General features: G+C 36.5%; 1 protein-coding gene across 2 annotated transcripts in view; it reads left to right on the top strand.

Annotated features, from left to right (window-relative positions):
• Window positions 1–20875, top strand: part of LOC134740989 (uncharacterized) — a 152093-nt gene that overhangs the window by 4170 nt on the left and 127048 nt on the right. For both annotated transcript variants that reach the window (XM_063673705.1, XM_063673704.1), the window contains exon 2: window positions 19378–19807. In XM_063673705.1, coding sequence (XP_063529775.1) covers window positions 19378–19807 — 430 coding nt within the window. The remainder of the gene's footprint in view (window positions 1–19377; window positions 19808–20875) is intronic.

Raw genomic sequence — 20875 nt, 5'->3', positions numbered from 1 at the left:
AACTAAAAATATGGGATAAATAGTTTGGGAATTGAAAGTTTGTCAAGTAATTTTCGCCGAAACATCAGTAAACCTACGTAGGGATTCTATGTACTTATATGTGTAAATTGAACTACCGATCTAAATAAGTTCAAACGATGAGTGTCGGTTTTTGATCAACGTATTTATTGTACTTGCCTACTTGGCGCTTAATTGTTTTATTGGTGGATATATTTATTAGCGGATTTTATGAGTCCCCGGCAAGCTCGGCCGAATTTCCCCTTCCCATACAAACGGAGTTTCATTCTCATTTAAAACTACGTGTTGGATTATTATAACGAAACTTTGCATATACAATAATACATGCATGTCAAAGGTTGACTGGAAGAGATCCCTTATAGGGATAAGTCCGCCTTTGTACATTGTATATATTTATGTTCTTTTATTGTGTTTGTAATCTGTCTTATGTACAATAAAGTGTTTACATACATACATACAATGACATGAGGTATATCTAGGTTTGTAATTAGTTAATATAGCTCCAGTCATTAAAACAAACGAAATAGAGCAAAAACAAGTTTTGTATGAAAAACCTATATTCGCTTTATTTTTTTACTATGGTATCTGAAGCTACATAAACTAATTACAGACCTAGATAAACCTTATCTTATTGTAAGTACAAAGTTTCAGAGCAATCAAGCAAGTCGTTTTAAAATGAGAGCTTAACTATGTTTGTAATTGTATGGAGAACCGAGCTTGCCGGGGACTTATGACGGATGAGTTGTTAAATTTATCTAAATTGTATTTCATATTTTTAGCTTAGTAATGTAGTTTTTTATAACGTTTATTTCCAGAAATACAATTTACAGACTATAAACATTTAAAAAGGTAACTACATAAATACAATAATTTATAGTCTAGTATTTATATATGACCTTCCAATGCGGTCTTCCAAAATAAATGTTGTATTCTGGAAGTAAATCCGGCAATTCATTGCATCACCACACTGAACTCACTGAAGCGACTTTTATTTAGTTGTTTTGGCAATCCGTGCGCGGAAATAATTCTGACTTTTTTAAAGCATGTTGCCAAAGTAGTTTGATATTGTAAGAGAATTTAAAATCTTGGGATTTATTCGGTCATAAGGTCATAAATAACCGGTTGGATCGATGTAGGTATCCAATTTATGATGATAATTATACATAGCTAGGTATGCGCCTGATGCGCCATACAATACAATACCATACAATGGGGAATGTTCCGAAGAACTTTTTGATCTGGTGCCATCGTCTCGTTTCTATCACCGCACCTCCCGCCAAAGGAGCAAAGCTCATCCTCACTTCTTAGACACATGGCACACCATGAATAAGCGGGCATCCCGCTCGTTTCTTCCCAGAACGTGCAGAATGTGGAATGAGTTGCCTCCTGAGGTATTTCCTTTGTGCTACGACATGGGATTCTTCAAGAAGCGGGTATTTAGGGTTCTCAAGGGTCGGCAATGCTTAAGTGGCTCCTGTGATGTTGCTTACGTCCATGGGGGACGATGACTGCTTCCCATCAGGCGGCTCGTCTGCTCGTTTGCTGAATATCACATAAAAAAAAACCTACCTGCCACCTGCCTGGCAGTGTACAATGTAAACACAGTTGCAAAAGTTCATATGCACTTTATGAATGTAATTTATTCATATAATGGGTACGCACTTTTCAAGCTCGCTGTACCTACCTGAAGCTTTTCTTTTTACATGACAATTTGCAATAATTGCATCTTTGTTAGTAATAGGTACAGACATAAGTCCTAAGGGCCGGTACAGACGGACTGCAACCCGACTGCAACTTGTATGGGTACTGCACGCCGACGTTGCAGTCGGCTTGCAGTCGGCGTGCAGTACCCATTCAAATTGCCGTCGGGTTTGATTGATTGATTGATTGATAATTTATTTGTCAATATGGGTTACAAAGAGGTCATTAAACTATTTAGAATATGTAAGTACATAGGATCTCCACATTGTGCCTACAAACTGGCATACAAATTAAATTAAACTAGCCTAAGTCCATGCATATTATATATATTAAATGAGATAAAAAAAATGAGTGCCCTGACAGGGTGTCATGTACCTACCATCCTCAAACCAATGAGGATATAATAAGATAGAGCGGTACTGTCATAGTAAATTTTGTAACCACTGTAAATTCACTGCCATCTATCGACATACTTTAAAACTAAAAATGAAGATTTAAAAAAAATACGTTAAAATGTATTTAAATATGGATAAATTATTTTTTTATTTACATTAATTATTTTTATATGATTTTCACCCATGTTCTTTCACTGGTATGCGTTAAAATTATAAATAACAAACGAAACAGTCAACGCCCTCTATACGAGTGAAGGCCAAAACTAGTGGCGCCATCTGATCGAGAGTCAAATTTTCGTGATTTTCGAGGCACGTTTTTTCCTTAGACTGTATCCATCTATTACGGAGTTATATCTATCTTTGCTCAAACTGTAACACCTAATATATTATGAACATGACTGCAATACAATAAAGAATAAAGAATAATTTGCAGTCCGTCTGTACCGGCCCTAAGACTAGAACTCTTTTATTGATTTTACTTACAACTTCGTTTACAACTCGCATTACACAAACTGGGCTAACTTCACCACTCCTATTAGTTTACTTAAACGGTTAAACCTCCCGTAAACATGGGAATGAAGGGAATGAACGACAATCATTAATCATTCGTTCGTGAATAGGAACTAATCCCAACACCTTTAGCGGAGCGCTTTCTTGATGGATTGATTTCCGATTTGTAATCGTTTGACATCATCACCGTATATATATATATATGAAAGCTTTTTTACGACTTGTATTTACGACTTTTGTTACAACATGACTATGATATTTTCTTCCACACTGAGAAAAAGACTATTTTAGTGTGATTGTTTGCTGTCTTTTTTTATACGTACTACGTCGGTGGCAAACAAGCATGCGACCCGCTTATGTAAGTAGTCTCGGTAGCGTATGGACGCCTGCAACTCCAGAGGTGCTACATGCGCGTAGCCGCCCCTAACACTCCGCACCCTTGTTGAGCTCTGGCAACCTTGCTCACCGGCAGGAACACAACACTACGAGAAGGGTCTAGTGTTATTTGGCTGCGGTTTTCTGTAAGGTGCAAAACTTCCCCAGTTTGGCTCTGCTCTTGATCTGGAATGACATCCGCTGTGCCCTATACGACACAAAGCGAGATGACATTCACAGTTCCCACTCTTTTTTTTCCTTTTTTTAATGGTTTTCCTCTAAGTGGTTAACATAGTTTTTATTGTCAGCTGGTGTTAGTAATTTTTCTGGTGGTTGTCGTAAAGTTTTTATGTGGTTTTAACAGCAATGCTACGCATTAGATGCTCTCATATTGATGTATAGACAAACTGCTTTTAAACATAGCATTCCAAAAGTATATTAACGAGCTCGAGGGAGAGGAGTGTTAGGGTCGGCAACGCGCATGTAGCTCCTCTGGAGTTGCAGGCGTACATAGGCTACGGAGACTGCTTAACATCAGGCGGGCCGTATGCTTGTTTGCCACCGACGTAGTATTAAAAAAAAAAAAAAATTAACGACATGACCTTAATGCTTAAACCATTATATATGATATGGCGAGATATTATGTCACAAAAATCAAATCAAATAAATTAAAAATCATCATCTTTCAATTTCATCTTCTTATAGTTAAGTTAATTCAGGTCCGTTGCAACAAATGTATAACTATAATCTATTACGTTTTCGGCACTGTATTGTCAATATTATATGTAATATTTTTCAATGTCACTTTTTTGGTTTACTAATGTATTGCCAAAAATCGTTTCCCAAAGTATTACTTCCCAAACTATTTTACGCAAATTATCATTTGGCAAAATTTCATTTCGCAAATTTTCATAATCCAACCTAACCTAACCCAACCTAGTACGTAATTTTCATTTCGCAATATGGGGTTGGGAAATGAAATGGTTGCGAAGTAAAAAACTTGCTAAAATTTCATTTGGGAAATGAAACTGATGCCATAAGTTTGTTGCGAAGTGAAATTTGGCGAAAAATATTTTGGCTAAACGGCGGTATCCCCACTTTTTTGTAATGACTGTTTGTGCCAAAATAAAGAGAGAAAACAAAAAATTGCGTCGTAACGTCCGTCTTTAAACGTCTATTGAAACTGCATATCAACTTTATACTTCATTGAACTATTTCATGGTTTAGTGCTATTGGTTGGAGAGCCGGCAGTAAAGTTTCGAACCAACGTGATACCGCGATGAGATGCACAATGGTTTCCCATAAAACTGATGCTAAGTCCGAATTTGATAGTCTGCCACGGCGGAACTAGCCGAAAGTACAAAAAAAATAGCCACTTCCGGTGCGAAAAAGGGGGGGTCATTTAACCCATCTGATACTGCAATAAAAGCTATGGCATCAGTTAGAAATTTACTGGTAGATACAGAAAAGCGAAATCTGCCAGTATGATTCCTGCCGGAAGTGCTTGGCATACGCTCTCAAAGGTGACCATCAGGACCCCTAAATTAACCCATCTGATACCAGCATGAAACCAATTCCAGTCGGTAGATATGAACCTTCTCTTCAGGAATATATAAGTCTGCCAGGGCGCTTTCAGCCGAAACACCTTGACATACGAGATTATGTGGCGCAACATCCGTGGTACCCGTATAACCCGTATTTTGGAATTGTACATATTACGGACATTTCAAATACTGCAGGCTTATTAATTTATTACTCTATGCTTATATTTGTATATTATTACGTTATTAATAACACATATTTATAATAAATTAAGTTCAAATAAATTAAATAATGTGAATAATATGATTAATAGTCATTGAATTAGCTATATGAATCGTTTGTCTTTGTCTGTCATTTTGACTTATGTATTTGTAAGAAAAGGATAAAACATAATTTAACTAATTCAGGCTCGTAAAGTTTTACGAATAAGGGGGTATTAGTATTCATAGCTAAATCAGGCTTGTAATGCGACATAAAATAATTTTTGGTGGTTTCTTTTACGCTTGAGGCGTTTTTTCACCTATTTGGTGTATCTAATCACTATCTTATGTAGGGGAGAGAGGGGCAAGACGAGTAACACGCACAGTGACCGGCTAGACAAATGGTGTCGTTAATTATTTATTTGCAAAAAAACTGTTTTTGCCATATTCCTTGTTATTTTTAGGGTTCCGTACCCAAAGGGTAAAAACGGGACCCTATAACTAAGACTCCGCTTTCTGTCTGTCTGTCTGTCTGTCCGTCTGTCACCAGGCTGTATCTTATCAACCGTGATAGCTAGACAGATGAAATTTTCACAGATGATGTATTTCTGTTGCCGCTATAACAAACTATAACTAATTGTTTATAACACCTGTATTCATTACCTGTAATGCACAATTGATGAATAAATGATTCTAAAAACATAATAAAATAAATATTTAAGTGGGGTTCCCATACAACAAACGTGACTTTTTTGCCATTTTTTGCGTAATGGTATTATGGTACGGAACCTTACGTGCGCGAGTCCGACTCGCACTTGGCCGGTTTTTGTGTTTTATTTGGTTTGCGTTTGTTTCCTTATTATCACCAGCACATATATACTGTTAATTTATTCCTATGGCCCAGCAATCACGCCAACAGCTAAGGACTTGTTTGGTTTCAAGTACGGTTTATTTTACAAAAAACTTTCGAATTTCATTAGGCACATGGGGCAAGATGGGGTACATCTTGACGGCCGTAGTTTTAAAGTGATAAACTGATGAAGAATTTCGGATTTGAATTTATTTATTCTTCAACATCAACATCAACATCAAACATTTATTCAGCAAATAGGCCACAGGGGCACTTTTACATGTCAATTTTTACAAACAATAAAATTAACCCAACAAACAATAAAATTAACAAGGGAAGATGGGGTACATGTTAGCTGTAAACACATTTTCTGTCTCTCAGACGACTTAAGAAATAAAAGTAAAACAGTTCGTGAGAAGTTATCAGACGATGGACCCAAAAGCCAAAAATTTAAGTTTTGTTTAGGCCCTAAATATAATATTTATATGAATCATTCTTATCTTGTCCCGTAGGGGTTCCCCATCTTACCATACTTGGGGGGCAAGATGGAGAGAAGGCACTTTTGGCCATTTTAATTTATTTTTAATTTTATTATCTAACTAGAGAGTTCCTAGTAAGTGTTGATTATGAAAGACTGATTACCAAAGATAAAAATAAAAATAACAAAAACAAAAAAATAGCATTTTCAGTTTTATTGGACTTGAAACATTAAGTATCCCGTCATGCCCACCTCTCCCCTACATTTCTTGACGTTGACGCAAAACTGACGTAGTTTAACATTCAGGGTGTTGTTTTATAACACTACAAATTGAGATAACTAAGGTCTGTTTTTTTATTCCGTAGACTAAAATGACGTTTCATATGTAAGACATGACATTTCTTAGTACCACATGAAATGTCATTTTAGTCTACGGATTACGGAATAAAAAACAGAATATAATCTATTGGAGTCTTAGTAATAGGGTCCCGTTTTTACCCTTTGGGTACGGAACCCTAAAAATGATTTAAAATGTTCATATTTGGATTATTGGTAAAAATCGTCCTTGACGTTGAAAATCCTGTCTTTTTACACCCGTTTACAATAAGTATATAATAATAATAATTTTGTTCATTTTGGTAAATAAAGGATATTGTAATTTGAAATTATTGTATTATTTATATATAAGGTGCTAACAAATTAGCTACAGAAATTTTACGAGATGGTTGGTACTTTACACTAGAACAATTAACTTTTAATAGAAATTAAGAAAGTTTCTCATAATTTTTATTTTATTTACCGAACAAAATAAATAAACTATAATTCTATCTAAAAAATAATCATCATGTATTTAACTGCTTGTTTGTCTTAAATGTCATTGTCAACGTGTCATTTGATTTATCAGCGTGAAGTGGCCAGTTAAGTTTTATATTTAAAAGAGGTTTTAGAATCTGTTCAATGAGGTCTCATTTAATTATCTCATTAACAGAGTTTTTTTTACAAAGCAAATTTGTTTTCCAATTTTCTCAAAATAATATCATAAAACCTATAATGTTTCATACTTACATATACTTCAAGAGCCGAGTACTATCAACTGTAAAGATATCGGTAGCTAATTTGTTAGCACCTTAATAAGGCAAACAAAGAAGTACAAAGCCGTAAGCAGGTATTAAATTAATGCCCAAATTATATTGTGTATATTAATGAATTTGAAATATATGTTATTAATGGCATAAAAATATACAAATATAAGCATTAGGTAAAAAATCATAAGCCTGCAATAATTAAAATGTCTGTAATCTGTACAATTCCAAAATACGGGTTCCACGGATGTTGCTCACATAATCTCGTATGTCAAGGTGTTTCGGCTGAAAGCGCCCTGGCAGACTTATATATTCCTGAAGAGAAGGTTCATATCTACCGACTGGAATTGGTTTCATGCTGGTATCAGATGGGTTAATTTAGGGGTCCTGATGGTCACCTTTGAGAGCGTATGCCAAGCACTTCCGGCAGGAATCATACTGGCAGATTTCGCTTTTCTGTATCTACCAGTAAATTTCTAACTGATGCCATAGCTTTTATTGCAGTATCAGATGGGTTAAATGACCCCCCCTTTTTCGCACCGGAAGTGGCTATTTTTTTTGTACTTTCGGCTAGTTCCGCCGTGGCAGACTATCAAATTCGGACTTAGCATCAGTTTTATGGGAAACCATTGTGCATCTCATCGCGGTATCACGTTGGTTCGAAACTTTACTGCCGGCTCTTCTACCATATCTCAGAACTTTCCTCATAACATATCATAACATACCTTTATTCTATGGTAATAGAAATAAGGATATCTAGAGATATTTGGCCACTTTGGCCGTCACTATCTATTTGAAGCTGACTATAATAGGTACCTACATTTTTATCTGCACAAATAAGTCCCAAGGTATCGTGCCAAGTATCTTTACCAAAAGTTTACGCGAACATTTATTCAATGAAAGACACTGAGTGCTGCACTTTCGTCGTTCATCGGTTATTCATGCAACATGAAAGTTGCATTTGGTGCGTGCCATTTTTATGTATGTAGAGGATAAAATTATTCAACCAAATCCAAAAGTTTTCTGGAAAAGTAAGGAGATTAAATCGACCATTGTTATATATGAAAATCTGCACTTAGATTTGGGGTTTTTATAGTTTTCTTATTGCTTGTAATAAATAGTATCTAATACTTTCATACTAAGTAGTGTTTTATTCTTCTAAACAACAAGTAGGTATTAAACGCTTAAGAACCCGGCTATACTAACTTTGCACTGGCGTAATCATAACAAAATGAGGGAGTGGGATTATACAATTTATGTAAATTAAGAAAATGTTAGATGTATTCTCTGCGGCTTTATCGACTGTTTAATAATATTCATTTTGTATAAATTCCAGGGAGTTCTGTTATTGGCTATACTTAAGTTCTCATGTTTTTTGTATATTATTTAATGTAAACGCTGTTAAACTTCTCAATAAATAAAATATAAAAAAATAAAATAAATAATAAATAAATAAAAAAGTTATAAAGAAATTTTACATGACCACACTGTGATTGCAAATGCGATGCAGAGTTAGCTTGGCCCGACTCTACTTACTGAATATTTATAATTATATAGTTTTAGAATGTTGGAACCTCATGTGGTCTAAGTAACTTGGTATAACATTCCATTTAAGGATAACGACTGACTCTTATTAATGGAGTAGTGTCTTTTCTAAAGGGCTTATTTTTGTATGGTGTTCATAGAGAAATAAACCCTTTTGAAAAGACACTCAATGACTCAATGAGAGTTCAAACCAACGCAATTCTTCGTCTAGTTTTTAACCAATGATATTTATTTCATTATTAGGACAATTACACAATCGTTCTGGTACTTATTCTTCAATATTGTAGTTTTATATTTTTTTATTTTAAACTTTATTGCACAGTAAAAATATACACGGCATTCTCTACTAGTCAACCTTTAGGCCAAACAGAGAAGCATAGTTGGTGCGGGGAAGTATAGTTTTTGTACATTGTTATACGGAATGTGGAAAAGACCGGCATATAAAATTTATTACTGGGAAGACCGTTATAAGGCAGGGCAAGAACTCTCGTATTTATATACCACTATACCTACTACGTTGCTCAAAAACAGTCTACCTCCTTACTACCTACCTACACTCTACTGACTTTCTGTAGGTAATTTGAGTATGCAAAAGTAAGTTAAAAGCGACGAAAGAACTTGTAGACGGTCTTCCCTTGTATAGTGTTACCCACATTTATTTATTTATTTATTTATTTCTTTATTGCACAAAAGAAAATACAATCGTACAAAAGGCGGACTTAATGCTATGAGGCATTCTCTACCAGTCAACCTTCGGGCAAAGCAGATAATTTGTAGGCGGTGCAACATAGTGATTACATATATACAAGTATAGTTAAATAATGGATAGGCATAGACATACATACATATATCTGTATATATAATATTCATATAAATACATACAATATACATACATACAAATACATAAGATATCAGATGAAACTTTCAAAACAGAAACACTAAGAATTCATCGTTCTGCCAGCAAAGTACTCACGTAAGGATTTTTGACACATTGACCTTAATTAACTTATTTGAATATTAACACCGGTATAATTAAATAAAAGGTAGAGTACCTACAATGTAATAGAGTAAAAACAAATAGTGCACAGTCGGTTACGCCCTGTTGCATGTTAAAGGCAGTTTGTTAGGGTTGTCACCCTCCGCGCGTGTTAATAATTAAAGATTCCCACCTGACCCACGGGATGCGCGCGTTATCTCGATTCTGCCAAGTGCGTAGTTTTACTGCAAACACGATCATTTGACAACCCTATCGACGGGATAAAATGGTACGGTCAGAATATTCGATAACAAGTGGTCGGTAAAAAGAAATACAGTTATTAGTTAGTAAGTACCTATAATGGTTAGTGCGCTTTCTAGTGGCATTTGACTTAATTTGCCAGTCTTCTTAAAACCATTTTTATTTCAAGATTAACACATAAAAAAATTGTTTTACAAACACAAAAATTTTACTCTAAATTAAACTAAATTCTAATCTAACACACACAAAAAAAAAATATTAACATAGATAACTATTTTAATCCATCTTTCTTTTTGAGTCTCAGTATATTTTTATGGATGAAAAACTTTTTTAAAGCTAAAATTTCAAGTGTGTATTAAGATTTAAGATTAAGAAACCTGACCAACATAGAAAATACTATGAATAAAGCTTCTCAGTGCTTTATAATAAAAATGTTCTTGTCATGATTTTTATGCAAAGCAGCGGTTCATGTTTATCAGGCAATCGTGAAGAAAGGTTAATACGTTCGCATTGTCGCACGCTACACGACACATGTCGTTGGGTTAATGCAAATAACTGGATAAAACGGTGGAAAATACAAGACGGTGGACGGTGGATAAAACATATAACAATATTTTTATTGATTGACATTTTAAAATATTTATATCAGTACGGTTTTTACTCACTATTATTTTGAAATATGTCTCACGATAGTTTAAGTTCGATGATTGACATTTTATTGTTTGTTCGTATTTTCGTAATAGTTTTATAAAAGAATTCTTACAAAAAAGTAAGGTACCTACTTTATCATGATAAAATTGGAGCATAATAAAAAGTGACCACCACGGATAAAATGGAAACTGAGAAAACCATGTTCTATTATTGTTTATAGGATCTGAGTATTCCCATACCCTCCATTATATTGAGCCAGATTTAAATTCAACAACTTGATACGGTTTTGATCTTATTTTGATACGACTTTGAAGATCGCTCATCCTGATTGGTGCATGCGAATTTGAGAAATTAAGTAAATGGGTAAAAACCGGACAAGTGCGACTCGGACTCGCCCACCGAGGGTTCCCTACTTTTTTAGTATTTGTTGTTATAGCGGCAACAGAAATAGATCATCAAAATTTCAACTGTCCTGCTATCACGGTTCATGAGATACAGCCTGGTGACAGACGGACAAATAATAAGAACATTATAAAATAAATATTTAAGTGGGGCTCCCATACAACAAACGTGATTTTTTCGCTGTTTTTTTACGTAATGGTAAGGAACCCTTTGTGCGCGAGTCCGATTTGGGCTTGGCCGGTTTTTTAGGCACTTATTAAAGGGAATCATAGGAATCGCCGGGTGGTTGCGTTGTACAGGCCGTCATGACTCATGTGGATGCTTGCACGAGGATCTTGCTGATGAGAGAAGAGACGATGATACTATCAACGATCATCGCCGATAGTGTAGAGTAGGCATGAGATGCGCGCCAATCATAAAGTTGGTATCAAAACCATAACAACTTGTTAAATTCGAATTTACCTCATTAATTGGTTGGCGCCAGTTTCTGAGATTTAGTAAGTAAATATTGTTTTTGCAAATGGAAACACGGCCTAGACATCTTCACCCCTACCGACTTAGGGTAGCACCCTCTTCGTTGAGGCGAATTGATTTCTTCTACGAGTATTTTCTGACATGACAATGCAGTCTTATTTGATGTGTTTTGTTTCTCGAGTGGTGTGCAGTGGTTGCAACCCTATTTTAATTTGAGGATTAGGGATACTTAGGGATCTAAATTGGTGTAGGTGAAAATATGTCAACACTTTTGTCATGATTGTTACATCTTTGAGTCGAATGCAGCCGCGAAATTATCGATTTTAACAGTTGTTACAGCCAAATGCTCATCACTTGTTAGGTATTAACATATATTGGTATTTGTACACGTTAAGTTGAAGTGTTAATTGAAGCAAAACTTCTTTAGGCGCGACTAGAGGGTAACTCAGATTTTTCTGACGGAAGTAACGCTCAATAGTGACACGCACAATTACGTTACAGTGCCAACATAGCGATACACGTCAAATAAGTTTTACTCCAATCGCGCGTAACGATTACACGCACAAACTTTTTTTTAAGGTTCAAGTTAAATTATACTTATGTGTAATAGATAAAATTGTTTCTGTTATGACCGAATGGTATTGGTATTGTGCATGAAAATGAAAACTCAAGCATTAAAATTAATAAGATTCCTTTACAGAATAAACCTAGCATTCAATACTAAGCTTTCATAAAAAGCTGCTACTTCAACATAATTGAAAACTGTGACCCCAATAACACAGTTTCCTCAGGAAGTGTATTCAGCAATTACAGTAGTTATCTCCAGTGTGCAAAACGACATTATAAATATACCAATCCTGCCCCACAACCTTTGTCAAGCGGTCCGATTGTCGCCCCAACATCAATACATACCTACCCTACGACCTCATTGTTAATTAATCTAAATTGCACTTTAATTCCACCAATTAACGTTTACTTTCCCTTAGAGATGCCTTGTTAATCCCATACATAACCAATATAGCCTGAGCTCCTATTGCCATTCTGGTTTACAGTAATTTCAAGTTAATGAGTAGATATCAGGGATCAATGTAAATTGGTCGAAAATGCTTGTTTTGGACGGTCGTCATGGTAACGCTACAATTTGGGAGCGCAAGGGTGCTGTACAGGTGAGAGGATAATACGGATTTGTGTGTGCAAGTAAGGGATGCAGGATAGGGTGAATGCAATGGGATACCGGTTAAATTGCATTAGGCTGCCTTTTGGGACGCAATCTGCTGGATTTGCGAATTGGACTATATGCAACTAGGTTGTACACATTTTATTGTATGCTTAACTCGTTTGTGTCTTTCCTGTGGACATCGAAAAGCAAAGAAAATCAATACCTAAGTTTTACGCTACACCTTTACAGGCGGGTTATATTTTGATTTAAACTTTCACGATTTTTACTCATTATTATTTACAACGACGGGACTTAATCGCGTAAAATAAGTATTAAACCCACCTCCGTCTTCTCCGAGACCACGGGGACAACGCCGTCCTCGAAACGTCGGAGGTGGGTTTAATACTTATTTTACGCGATTAAGTCCCGTCGTTGTAAATAATAATGAGTTATATTTTGCCGTAAAAACGTTCCAAAAACCGGGCGTAACAAAAAGTGTTATGGCGCGGTGGCTTATATCTCTGTAACTATAATACCTATATGTATTGTATAGTTTTCAAATCAATGTATAGAAAAAAGTAGCCATTAATCGGAACTGTATGTGCCGCTGACATAGATGGCGCTGATTCTGCGCTAGAACTCATTCGGAGCTAACCTAACCTAACCTAATCTAAGCAAAGTAACCTATAACGTTAGCTTATTTTGATAGATAACTATTTTTAAACCCATATAGCTCGATAACAGTATTTTTACTGCGAAACTGCTGATGAAGTCCTAAAAGGATTACATACTGTTTTGAAAATTCAGTTATGGCAGAATTGTTGCAAAAGTGACCGCTTTCAGCTTTAAATAATAGTTCCTAATCTCTCCGGTGGCGCTAGTTAGGCTCTGGGACATGAGTATAACATGAACCATATAAGGCAACAAATAACCCGACCAAATTACGTAGGTTGTTTTTGGTAGTATTTCGGTGTATGGTGGCGCCGCCTAATTACTGTTTTTTGATGGACACTTTTCATACATAGAGATTTGGCTCCTTTATACTCGTATAGTCTCCATGCACCCTTGGTTTAAATGATCTGTTCCGGACTTACCCTAGGCTAGACTCAACCTTTTCAAGTCTGACAGCTAAGACTAATGTTAATTGTCAAAAAGTGGGCGCATATGAGGGCGCATATGCAGCAACATGGATAATCAAGAAGTTGATTTTTTTTTTTTTTTTTTTATACCACGTCGGTGGCAATCAAGCATACGGCCCGCCTGATGGTAAGCAGTTTCCGTAGCCTATGAACGCCTGCAACACCGGAGATATTACACGCGCGTTGCCGACCCTTTAAAAACCCGTACACTCCTTTTTTGAAGAACCCCATACTGTAGCCCCTCGGGAAAACCTCGGCAGGGAGCTCATTCCACAGCCAAAGCGTACGCGGGAGGAAATTCCTCTTAAACCGCACAGTACGCGACCATTTAGGTGCTAGGGTGTGAGGATGAACACCCTGCCGATGGCGAGCGGTGCGGTGATAGAAAGCGGCCGTTGGCATCATGTCAAACAATTCTTCAGAGCACAGCCCATTGTACAAGCGGTAGAACACACACAAGGAGGCGAAGTCTCTCCTTAGACTTAAAGGTTCGATACCGCTTGTGAGTTTGGGATCGTCGACGATTTGTACAGCGCGCCTTTGGACTGAGTCGAAGGGTCCAAGCTGGCATCCAGGTGCTTCTGCCCAAAGGTGACAGCAGTACTCCATATGGGGTCTGACTTGCGATTTATATAGCAGCAGTCTTTGCCCCGGAGTAAAGTATCGCCGTGCTTTATTGAGCACACCGAGTTTTTTGGATGCCAGATCAGCCTTCCCTTCCAGGTGGCTACGGAATTGGACGTCACTGGAGATGTCGACACCGAGGATCCCAATACTCCCTGACATGGTAAGTCTTGTAAGTATTGTCCCGGCCCCACACCGAAACTCTGGATAGAGTGCCCTCAATATCCGACACAAGCTTTTCACGACTCTCTAGCACCACGGAACGAGGGATGTTGGCACGGCCTGCGTAATAGGCATCCCCAGTACTGTCGTCTGCATAGCAATGAATGTCGTCGATAGACAACATGTCATTGATGTGCAGCAAAAACAGCGTTGGGGATAGCACAGAGCCTTGCGGAACGCCAGCGTTAATGTCCATGCTATTGGAGCAGCTTCCGTCTACTACGGCTCGTATGCGTCTGCCAGACAAAAAGCTAGCGATCCATTTGCATAGTCCCTCCGGCAATCCATAAGATGGTAACTTCGACAGAGATACTTTGATAGAGTTAAACCAAGAAAAGTCTGCAGAGATTATGACATCAAACGCAGTGCAGGTGTTATTTTAAACGTCATACTTCTATGAAATTATGACGTATAAATAACACTGGCACTGCGTCTGCTGTCAAAATTTCTGCAGACTTTTCTTGGTCTAACTCGACGTGTTTTAAAAAGCTTAGCAAAAGTGCAGGCTATGGAAGGTAGAGGTAAGGAAATGAATCTTCATGTATCGAAAAGTGACCGTAAAAAACAGTAAATAGGCGGCGCCACCATGCACTGAAGTACCTAGACCATACACCTAGTATTTTATATAGATGTGCACTTGTGCGACCGTGAGGGACAGAACATACGCAATGCGACACAATTAAAAACACGTTTTAACATTCCTGACAACATACCAGAAACAACCTACGTATTTTGGTCGGGTTATTCGCTGCCCCTCCCTCATTTCATCTCTACATTATTATACCTCTATGGTTCATGTCATAGAGTCTCCTATATATTACAATACTCTTTGGTCACTACCTAGCGCCACCGGAGAGATTTGGAACTATTATTTACATCTGAAAGCTGGTCACTTTTACAACAATTCTGCCATAAGAGATTGCGATCCTTTCTTTACCATCCATAGTGCAGGCATTTCTATTTGATGGTCATAGAGATAATTTGACATTTCGTCCTTAGTATCAGAAAGACACCCACTCCTGGCCATTTTCAACCTTTCATATTATATCTGCCTTATTTGAGACCTTTAAAATTGCCAGAATATATATTCTCGCAATTTCAAAAGGGGACCTTTATAGGTAGATCAAAGCCATCTAACCGAGCTTTCATCTGAGCAATGAATCCGCCAATTCGGTTATAAAGGAATCCTTTATAGCGTAATCCTACAAAGAATTTTCCATAAATATGTAACTTCAACACGCCGTGAATTTATTAGGGCATACCCGGGCAGTGTTTGAATCACAGATCACTTACCTGCTAGCCGGAGCACTGGAACATGACATGTATCTGATAAATCGGCGTCACTCCTTGCCACTCCCAAAGTACATATATAATTAAGTGTGAGAGCGCGACTTGTACGTCAAGGGCATAAATATATATACATTCCCAAAGTTTCAAAAATATGTGTACGCTCTTACACCTTAGACAATAAAGTCGTGTTCACATATTTTTGAGCCATTTGTCTCGATCGATATTTTTGCCGGGGGCCGCCTGCCATTCTTTCGACATCAAGTACCTAACATGCGAAATTTGACAAAATTGTTTGCAACTGATACTCAGCTCTCTTCCTCCCACATGGTGGTGGGGTCAGCTTTCCTGCCTAACCTTTTCCACTTCGCCCTGTCCAAGATATCGTCCTCGAATAACTTGCACTCACTCATGTCCTTTAGCACTACATCCTTCCATCTTGTTCTGGGTCTACCCCTGGATCTTCGACCTGGGATGGAAAGTTGTAGCGTCAAATTTCCTACGTATTTAGAAGGCCGTCTTTTTATGTGACCGTACCATCGCAGCCTGCTCTCCTGCATTTTATCGGCGATGTCGCGCACGCCCAGGCTTCCTCGTACGTACTCGTTACGGATTTTGTCGAGTGGTAACGCCGCACATTTGCAACTGACACTACATTTCGAATAAAACGTCATCTCGACTGATATTAGAACAGAGGCCAAACCAAATTTCTTTTCTCCAAATTTTAATGTAATTAAGGTATCGGTTATCGATAGCGTAAAGTTAAAATACGATGCACCTATACAGGTTTGTTAATATTAGGACGTTAAATTAAATTAATGTTCTTTATTTGAGAGACAACATATGGTCCATAAGTTTGTTAGTTATAGCTTTTAACTTATGTTAGTAACAACAACAACAGTAACGTAATAAAACGTTAGCTTATCGTGTCTGGATATATTATAGGGAGGTTATGATACATTACGTTACAAGTGTATTGTACAACGTTAAATTTTACAGTACATATGGCCCTTTAAATTTTTGACATACGCACGTACCCCACTAGGGCGGTAAATTAGCACCATATGTACCGTAAAGGCCATCTAGACCATCATCGGCTTCATAGCCAGTTCTATTTAAATAGTTTTCATGGCACGTACGAAATCGCACGACGGATAGCGCATGATTTTTTATATCAGAGGCCGGTGTCGATTTTAGTCGCAAAAATGTAAAATTGATAGATTTCGTCGATGAAATTGTACACCTTTTGTTACCAAATTAAAATATCAAGTACTAGTTTCTATTAGCACGTCTTCTTATCTTGCCTTTTATCAGATCATTTTTTTTTAAACAGACTCACTAAATTAGTAATGATTTTTTTTCTGAAGGACGTTTAGGTAAACGCGCGTAAAGCACTGATTTTGTCGCTCTTATTTGTAAATTTAGTAAAGTTTGGACTGCTAAAAATGGTAAATTTGTATTACACATATTCTGTACTTGACCTTTATCAGATTATATTTTTGTTATATGACTTAGTTCGAGGAAATGAAAGTTAAACGAATTCAATTTTCTCCAGAAATTACTTCAAAACAAGTTACAATTTCTCTGAAAATCGACTTAATTTCAACGTATTTTGGATACTTGAACAATCTACAACATTTGTTGAAACTATTCTTATACATCAATTTGTATAATTTACCACTATAATTTTTTGATGAATTTTTAAAAACTGCCCCTTCTCTTCATATATTACCGGTGACGCACGCTCGCGACCTCATTATTAAAAGGCAAGATGAGAAAATGTGCTAATAGAAACCAATACTCGTTATTTAGATATTACGTAACAAAACGTGTATAATTTCAACGACTAAATCTATCAATTTAAAATTTTTGCTCCAAAATCGACTACGGCTCTTAAAAAGATATACGATAAGATATGGATTTTTAATTTTGTTTAATACCACAATAAAATTAAAAATCCATATATTAACGCCATACGATCCAGCAGCATAAAAAAGTACGTGTAACGACGCCGCGGCTTTCGTATAAAGCGGAGTCTATGGGTGATGGTCTGTGGTTTGAATTTGAATGAACAAATAGGTCCGTGCAAGAATGCTGGCCGCGTGAATTATGCAACGGGTAGGATTTACTTTTTTAACCACCATTTTTTATGAGGTAACGTAGATGATGCATTAGAAACAAAAGTTAAATGAGTACGTTACTTATATAGCGTTCGCTGCAAGATTGCTACGAGGATATTGAATGTTGTTGTCGAAGGAAACCTACTTTTATTCAATAAATATAAGCAACTATTTAAGGTGCATTGGGGTAACTTCGAAAGCGGGGTATCTAATTTTGAAAATGGCAAATATCTATAAAATCTACCTATCTAGCTAGACCTACCTACTTTACGGGTGCGGGTGGAGGTACAAATATTCGCGGAATGAAGTATTTGCAAATTAAATAAAACAATCGTCTATTGTCTTTCTGTTTATATTTAAATATCAAAATATTGAGGCAGCTTAATTTTATTAATAATTTTTAATAAACTGTGTTACGCTGTCGGAATGTTTCGCTAACAGTTTTGAAAGCCTTTTGAATTTAAGCCTTAAGCCTTAAGTTTTAAGCCTGAGGGCTTAATTTTATTGTCCAATGTCCGTATTGGATAAACCCATAGAAATGTCCAGTAGTTACGAGTAGCAACAATTAGCTCCATGCATGTTTTTTTTTAATTTTTATAATTCTGAAACCGTTAACTTTTCAGATTTTCCTCAGGTTATCCTATACATAGGTTAGGTTAGGTTTGTTTTATGGCAATCCTGAAAAGTTACGCGTTTCTGAGAAAAACCAAATTATGACTAACGAAAAATGTGGACAAACAATTCATTATGATTTAAAACTATAATTATGGGAAACAATAGAGACCCTTTCCACTCATCTACTCGAAAGTTCGCTGGAAGAGAACTCTTATAGGGATAAGTTCGCCTTTGTACTACCATTACTATAATTTATTTTTGTAAACCTGTGTTGTGTACAATAAAGTGATTACTACTACTACATACTAATACGTCACCTGACATGTTTACACAATAGGGCACCCATATATCGATGCACCGCAATCCGTTACTGATACGGCATTAATATGCATGAGCTGGGTGCTTTTACGATGAATGACAAATTAATTCCTTATTGCAGCATTGCCTGCATACTGGTTACTTGATAGTTTTGAGTTTGTTTTAAGTTCAATATTAGTACAATCCTTCTATCTTTTCCGCTATATAACTTACACATGATTTTCATTAAGATTTTTTGGGTGTTACAGGCGCAACCAGTAGGGCTAAGATGATCGGCTCTTTATCATTTGTCACCATGCCTGTCACGTTCTAACAAATATGTAAGTGCGAAAGTGTCGCATGGCATGACAGGTGATAAAAAGGCGACCATGATACCGCAGCTGATAGTTATAATGGTTTGGTCATCATGACAACGTGTGTTTTCTTGTTTCAGAAATCGTCGAAGAGCAACAATGCCACGACTACGCCTTCCGCCTGACATGTCGCCAGCTCGACGCTCACATCGCTATCCTCGAAGCGTGGTACACCTCAACCGACCACCTCAACTCATCAGACCTCATCTCCAACCTCACCATCAAAACTGAGAACGATTCAGAACTCGATAGAGTTTACGTGTATTCTAGTCCCAAACATAACGGCGTTTACGAAAGCAACCATTCCAATTTTGAAAACTTAACTAGTGTTGTGAACGTGTCTGAACGATTTGAATTTACAAACGAAACGGATTTTTTGGAAGTGAACGGGAGTGATTGTGGGGTTGGGGGTTTTTTGAGGAGCTACGGGAGCTGGCGAGAGGGCGATAAGAGGAGGAGGTTACCGTCGCGTCAGGCAGCCGTGAACTTGAGGGCGCCTGTGAGCTATCGGTGAGTGCTTTGTTTCGAGTTATTGTAGATTTTGTGGATTTATCACGTCGTGAGAAAAGCTAGTTAAGATAAAATATACAAGCAATTTAACGGTACGATTACTTAGCATTGCAGAGCTTGGAAATGGAGACCGGCTCTCTGTAACAAGTTGCGTGAGTAGAACCTTTCGTGGGTTAAACCATAAAATGAATCACAACAGTTTAAAATCTCCTATCCTACATTATAATAAACAAAAATGCTGCTATTTAAAATAACGATTGTAAACGTACAATGCGTTGAAACAACAAGGATGATCAACTTTAACTGGAAGAAATCCATTAAAAAAACACACAAGGCTTTAATGATTAAAGCCTTGTGTGTTTTTTATTGTTTTCTTTTTATTTGTACAATAAAGTGTTTTACTACTACAACCTACTGCTAGCAAACGAGTAAGACATAATACGTATGTATTTTAGCTTACATTATATTATATTTATACTTTACTAGCTCGCGCTCAGCGCGATGTAACTTGATAATATATGCTATAACTTATGTCATGTCTAGAATGTCTAGACATAATTTAAGTTCTAAGAACACTTCAAGCTTGCAAAGATATAATATTATTCGAAACCCTTTTGCTTCACGCTCGAAAATGTAAAAAAAACATAAACTAAGTAGTTTTACTAAGAAAACAAATAATAAAAGTGTGTTAGGAAAGGAAGGTGCGTGACTACATTACTATACCTACAATTATCCAATTACGAATTGCGGTGGGTTTCATGTTGATTATATTATAATATTATACGTAGAAATACTTATTAGATAAGGCTTAAAAGGAATTTCGTTATGATAAGCCTAGTTGCTTTATATTTCTAATTTTTTCTTATTTTTTTTTCAATTTATTTATTATTAAAAAAAGAGGTACAGTAATTATGGTATGGTGTGCTCTATATTTATTTAAATTTTGGCCTTTAAATAAAAGCTTTTGCTAAAATAATCTTTAGTCCTTGTATTTTGGGGATTTACGCTATTTTAGACATTAATTAAGTTTTTAGACAAAGCATGAAATTAAGTAGGTATTAATACTAA

The sequence above is a fragment of the Cydia strobilella genome, chromosome 4, assembly GCF_947568885.1.
Source record: "Cydia strobilella chromosome 4, ilCydStro3.1, whole genome shotgun sequence".
In the NCBI taxonomy this organism is placed as follows: Eukaryota; Metazoa; Arthropoda; class Insecta; order Lepidoptera; family Tortricidae; genus Cydia; species Cydia strobilella.
This window is presented reverse-complemented; position numbering and strand designations above follow the sequence as displayed.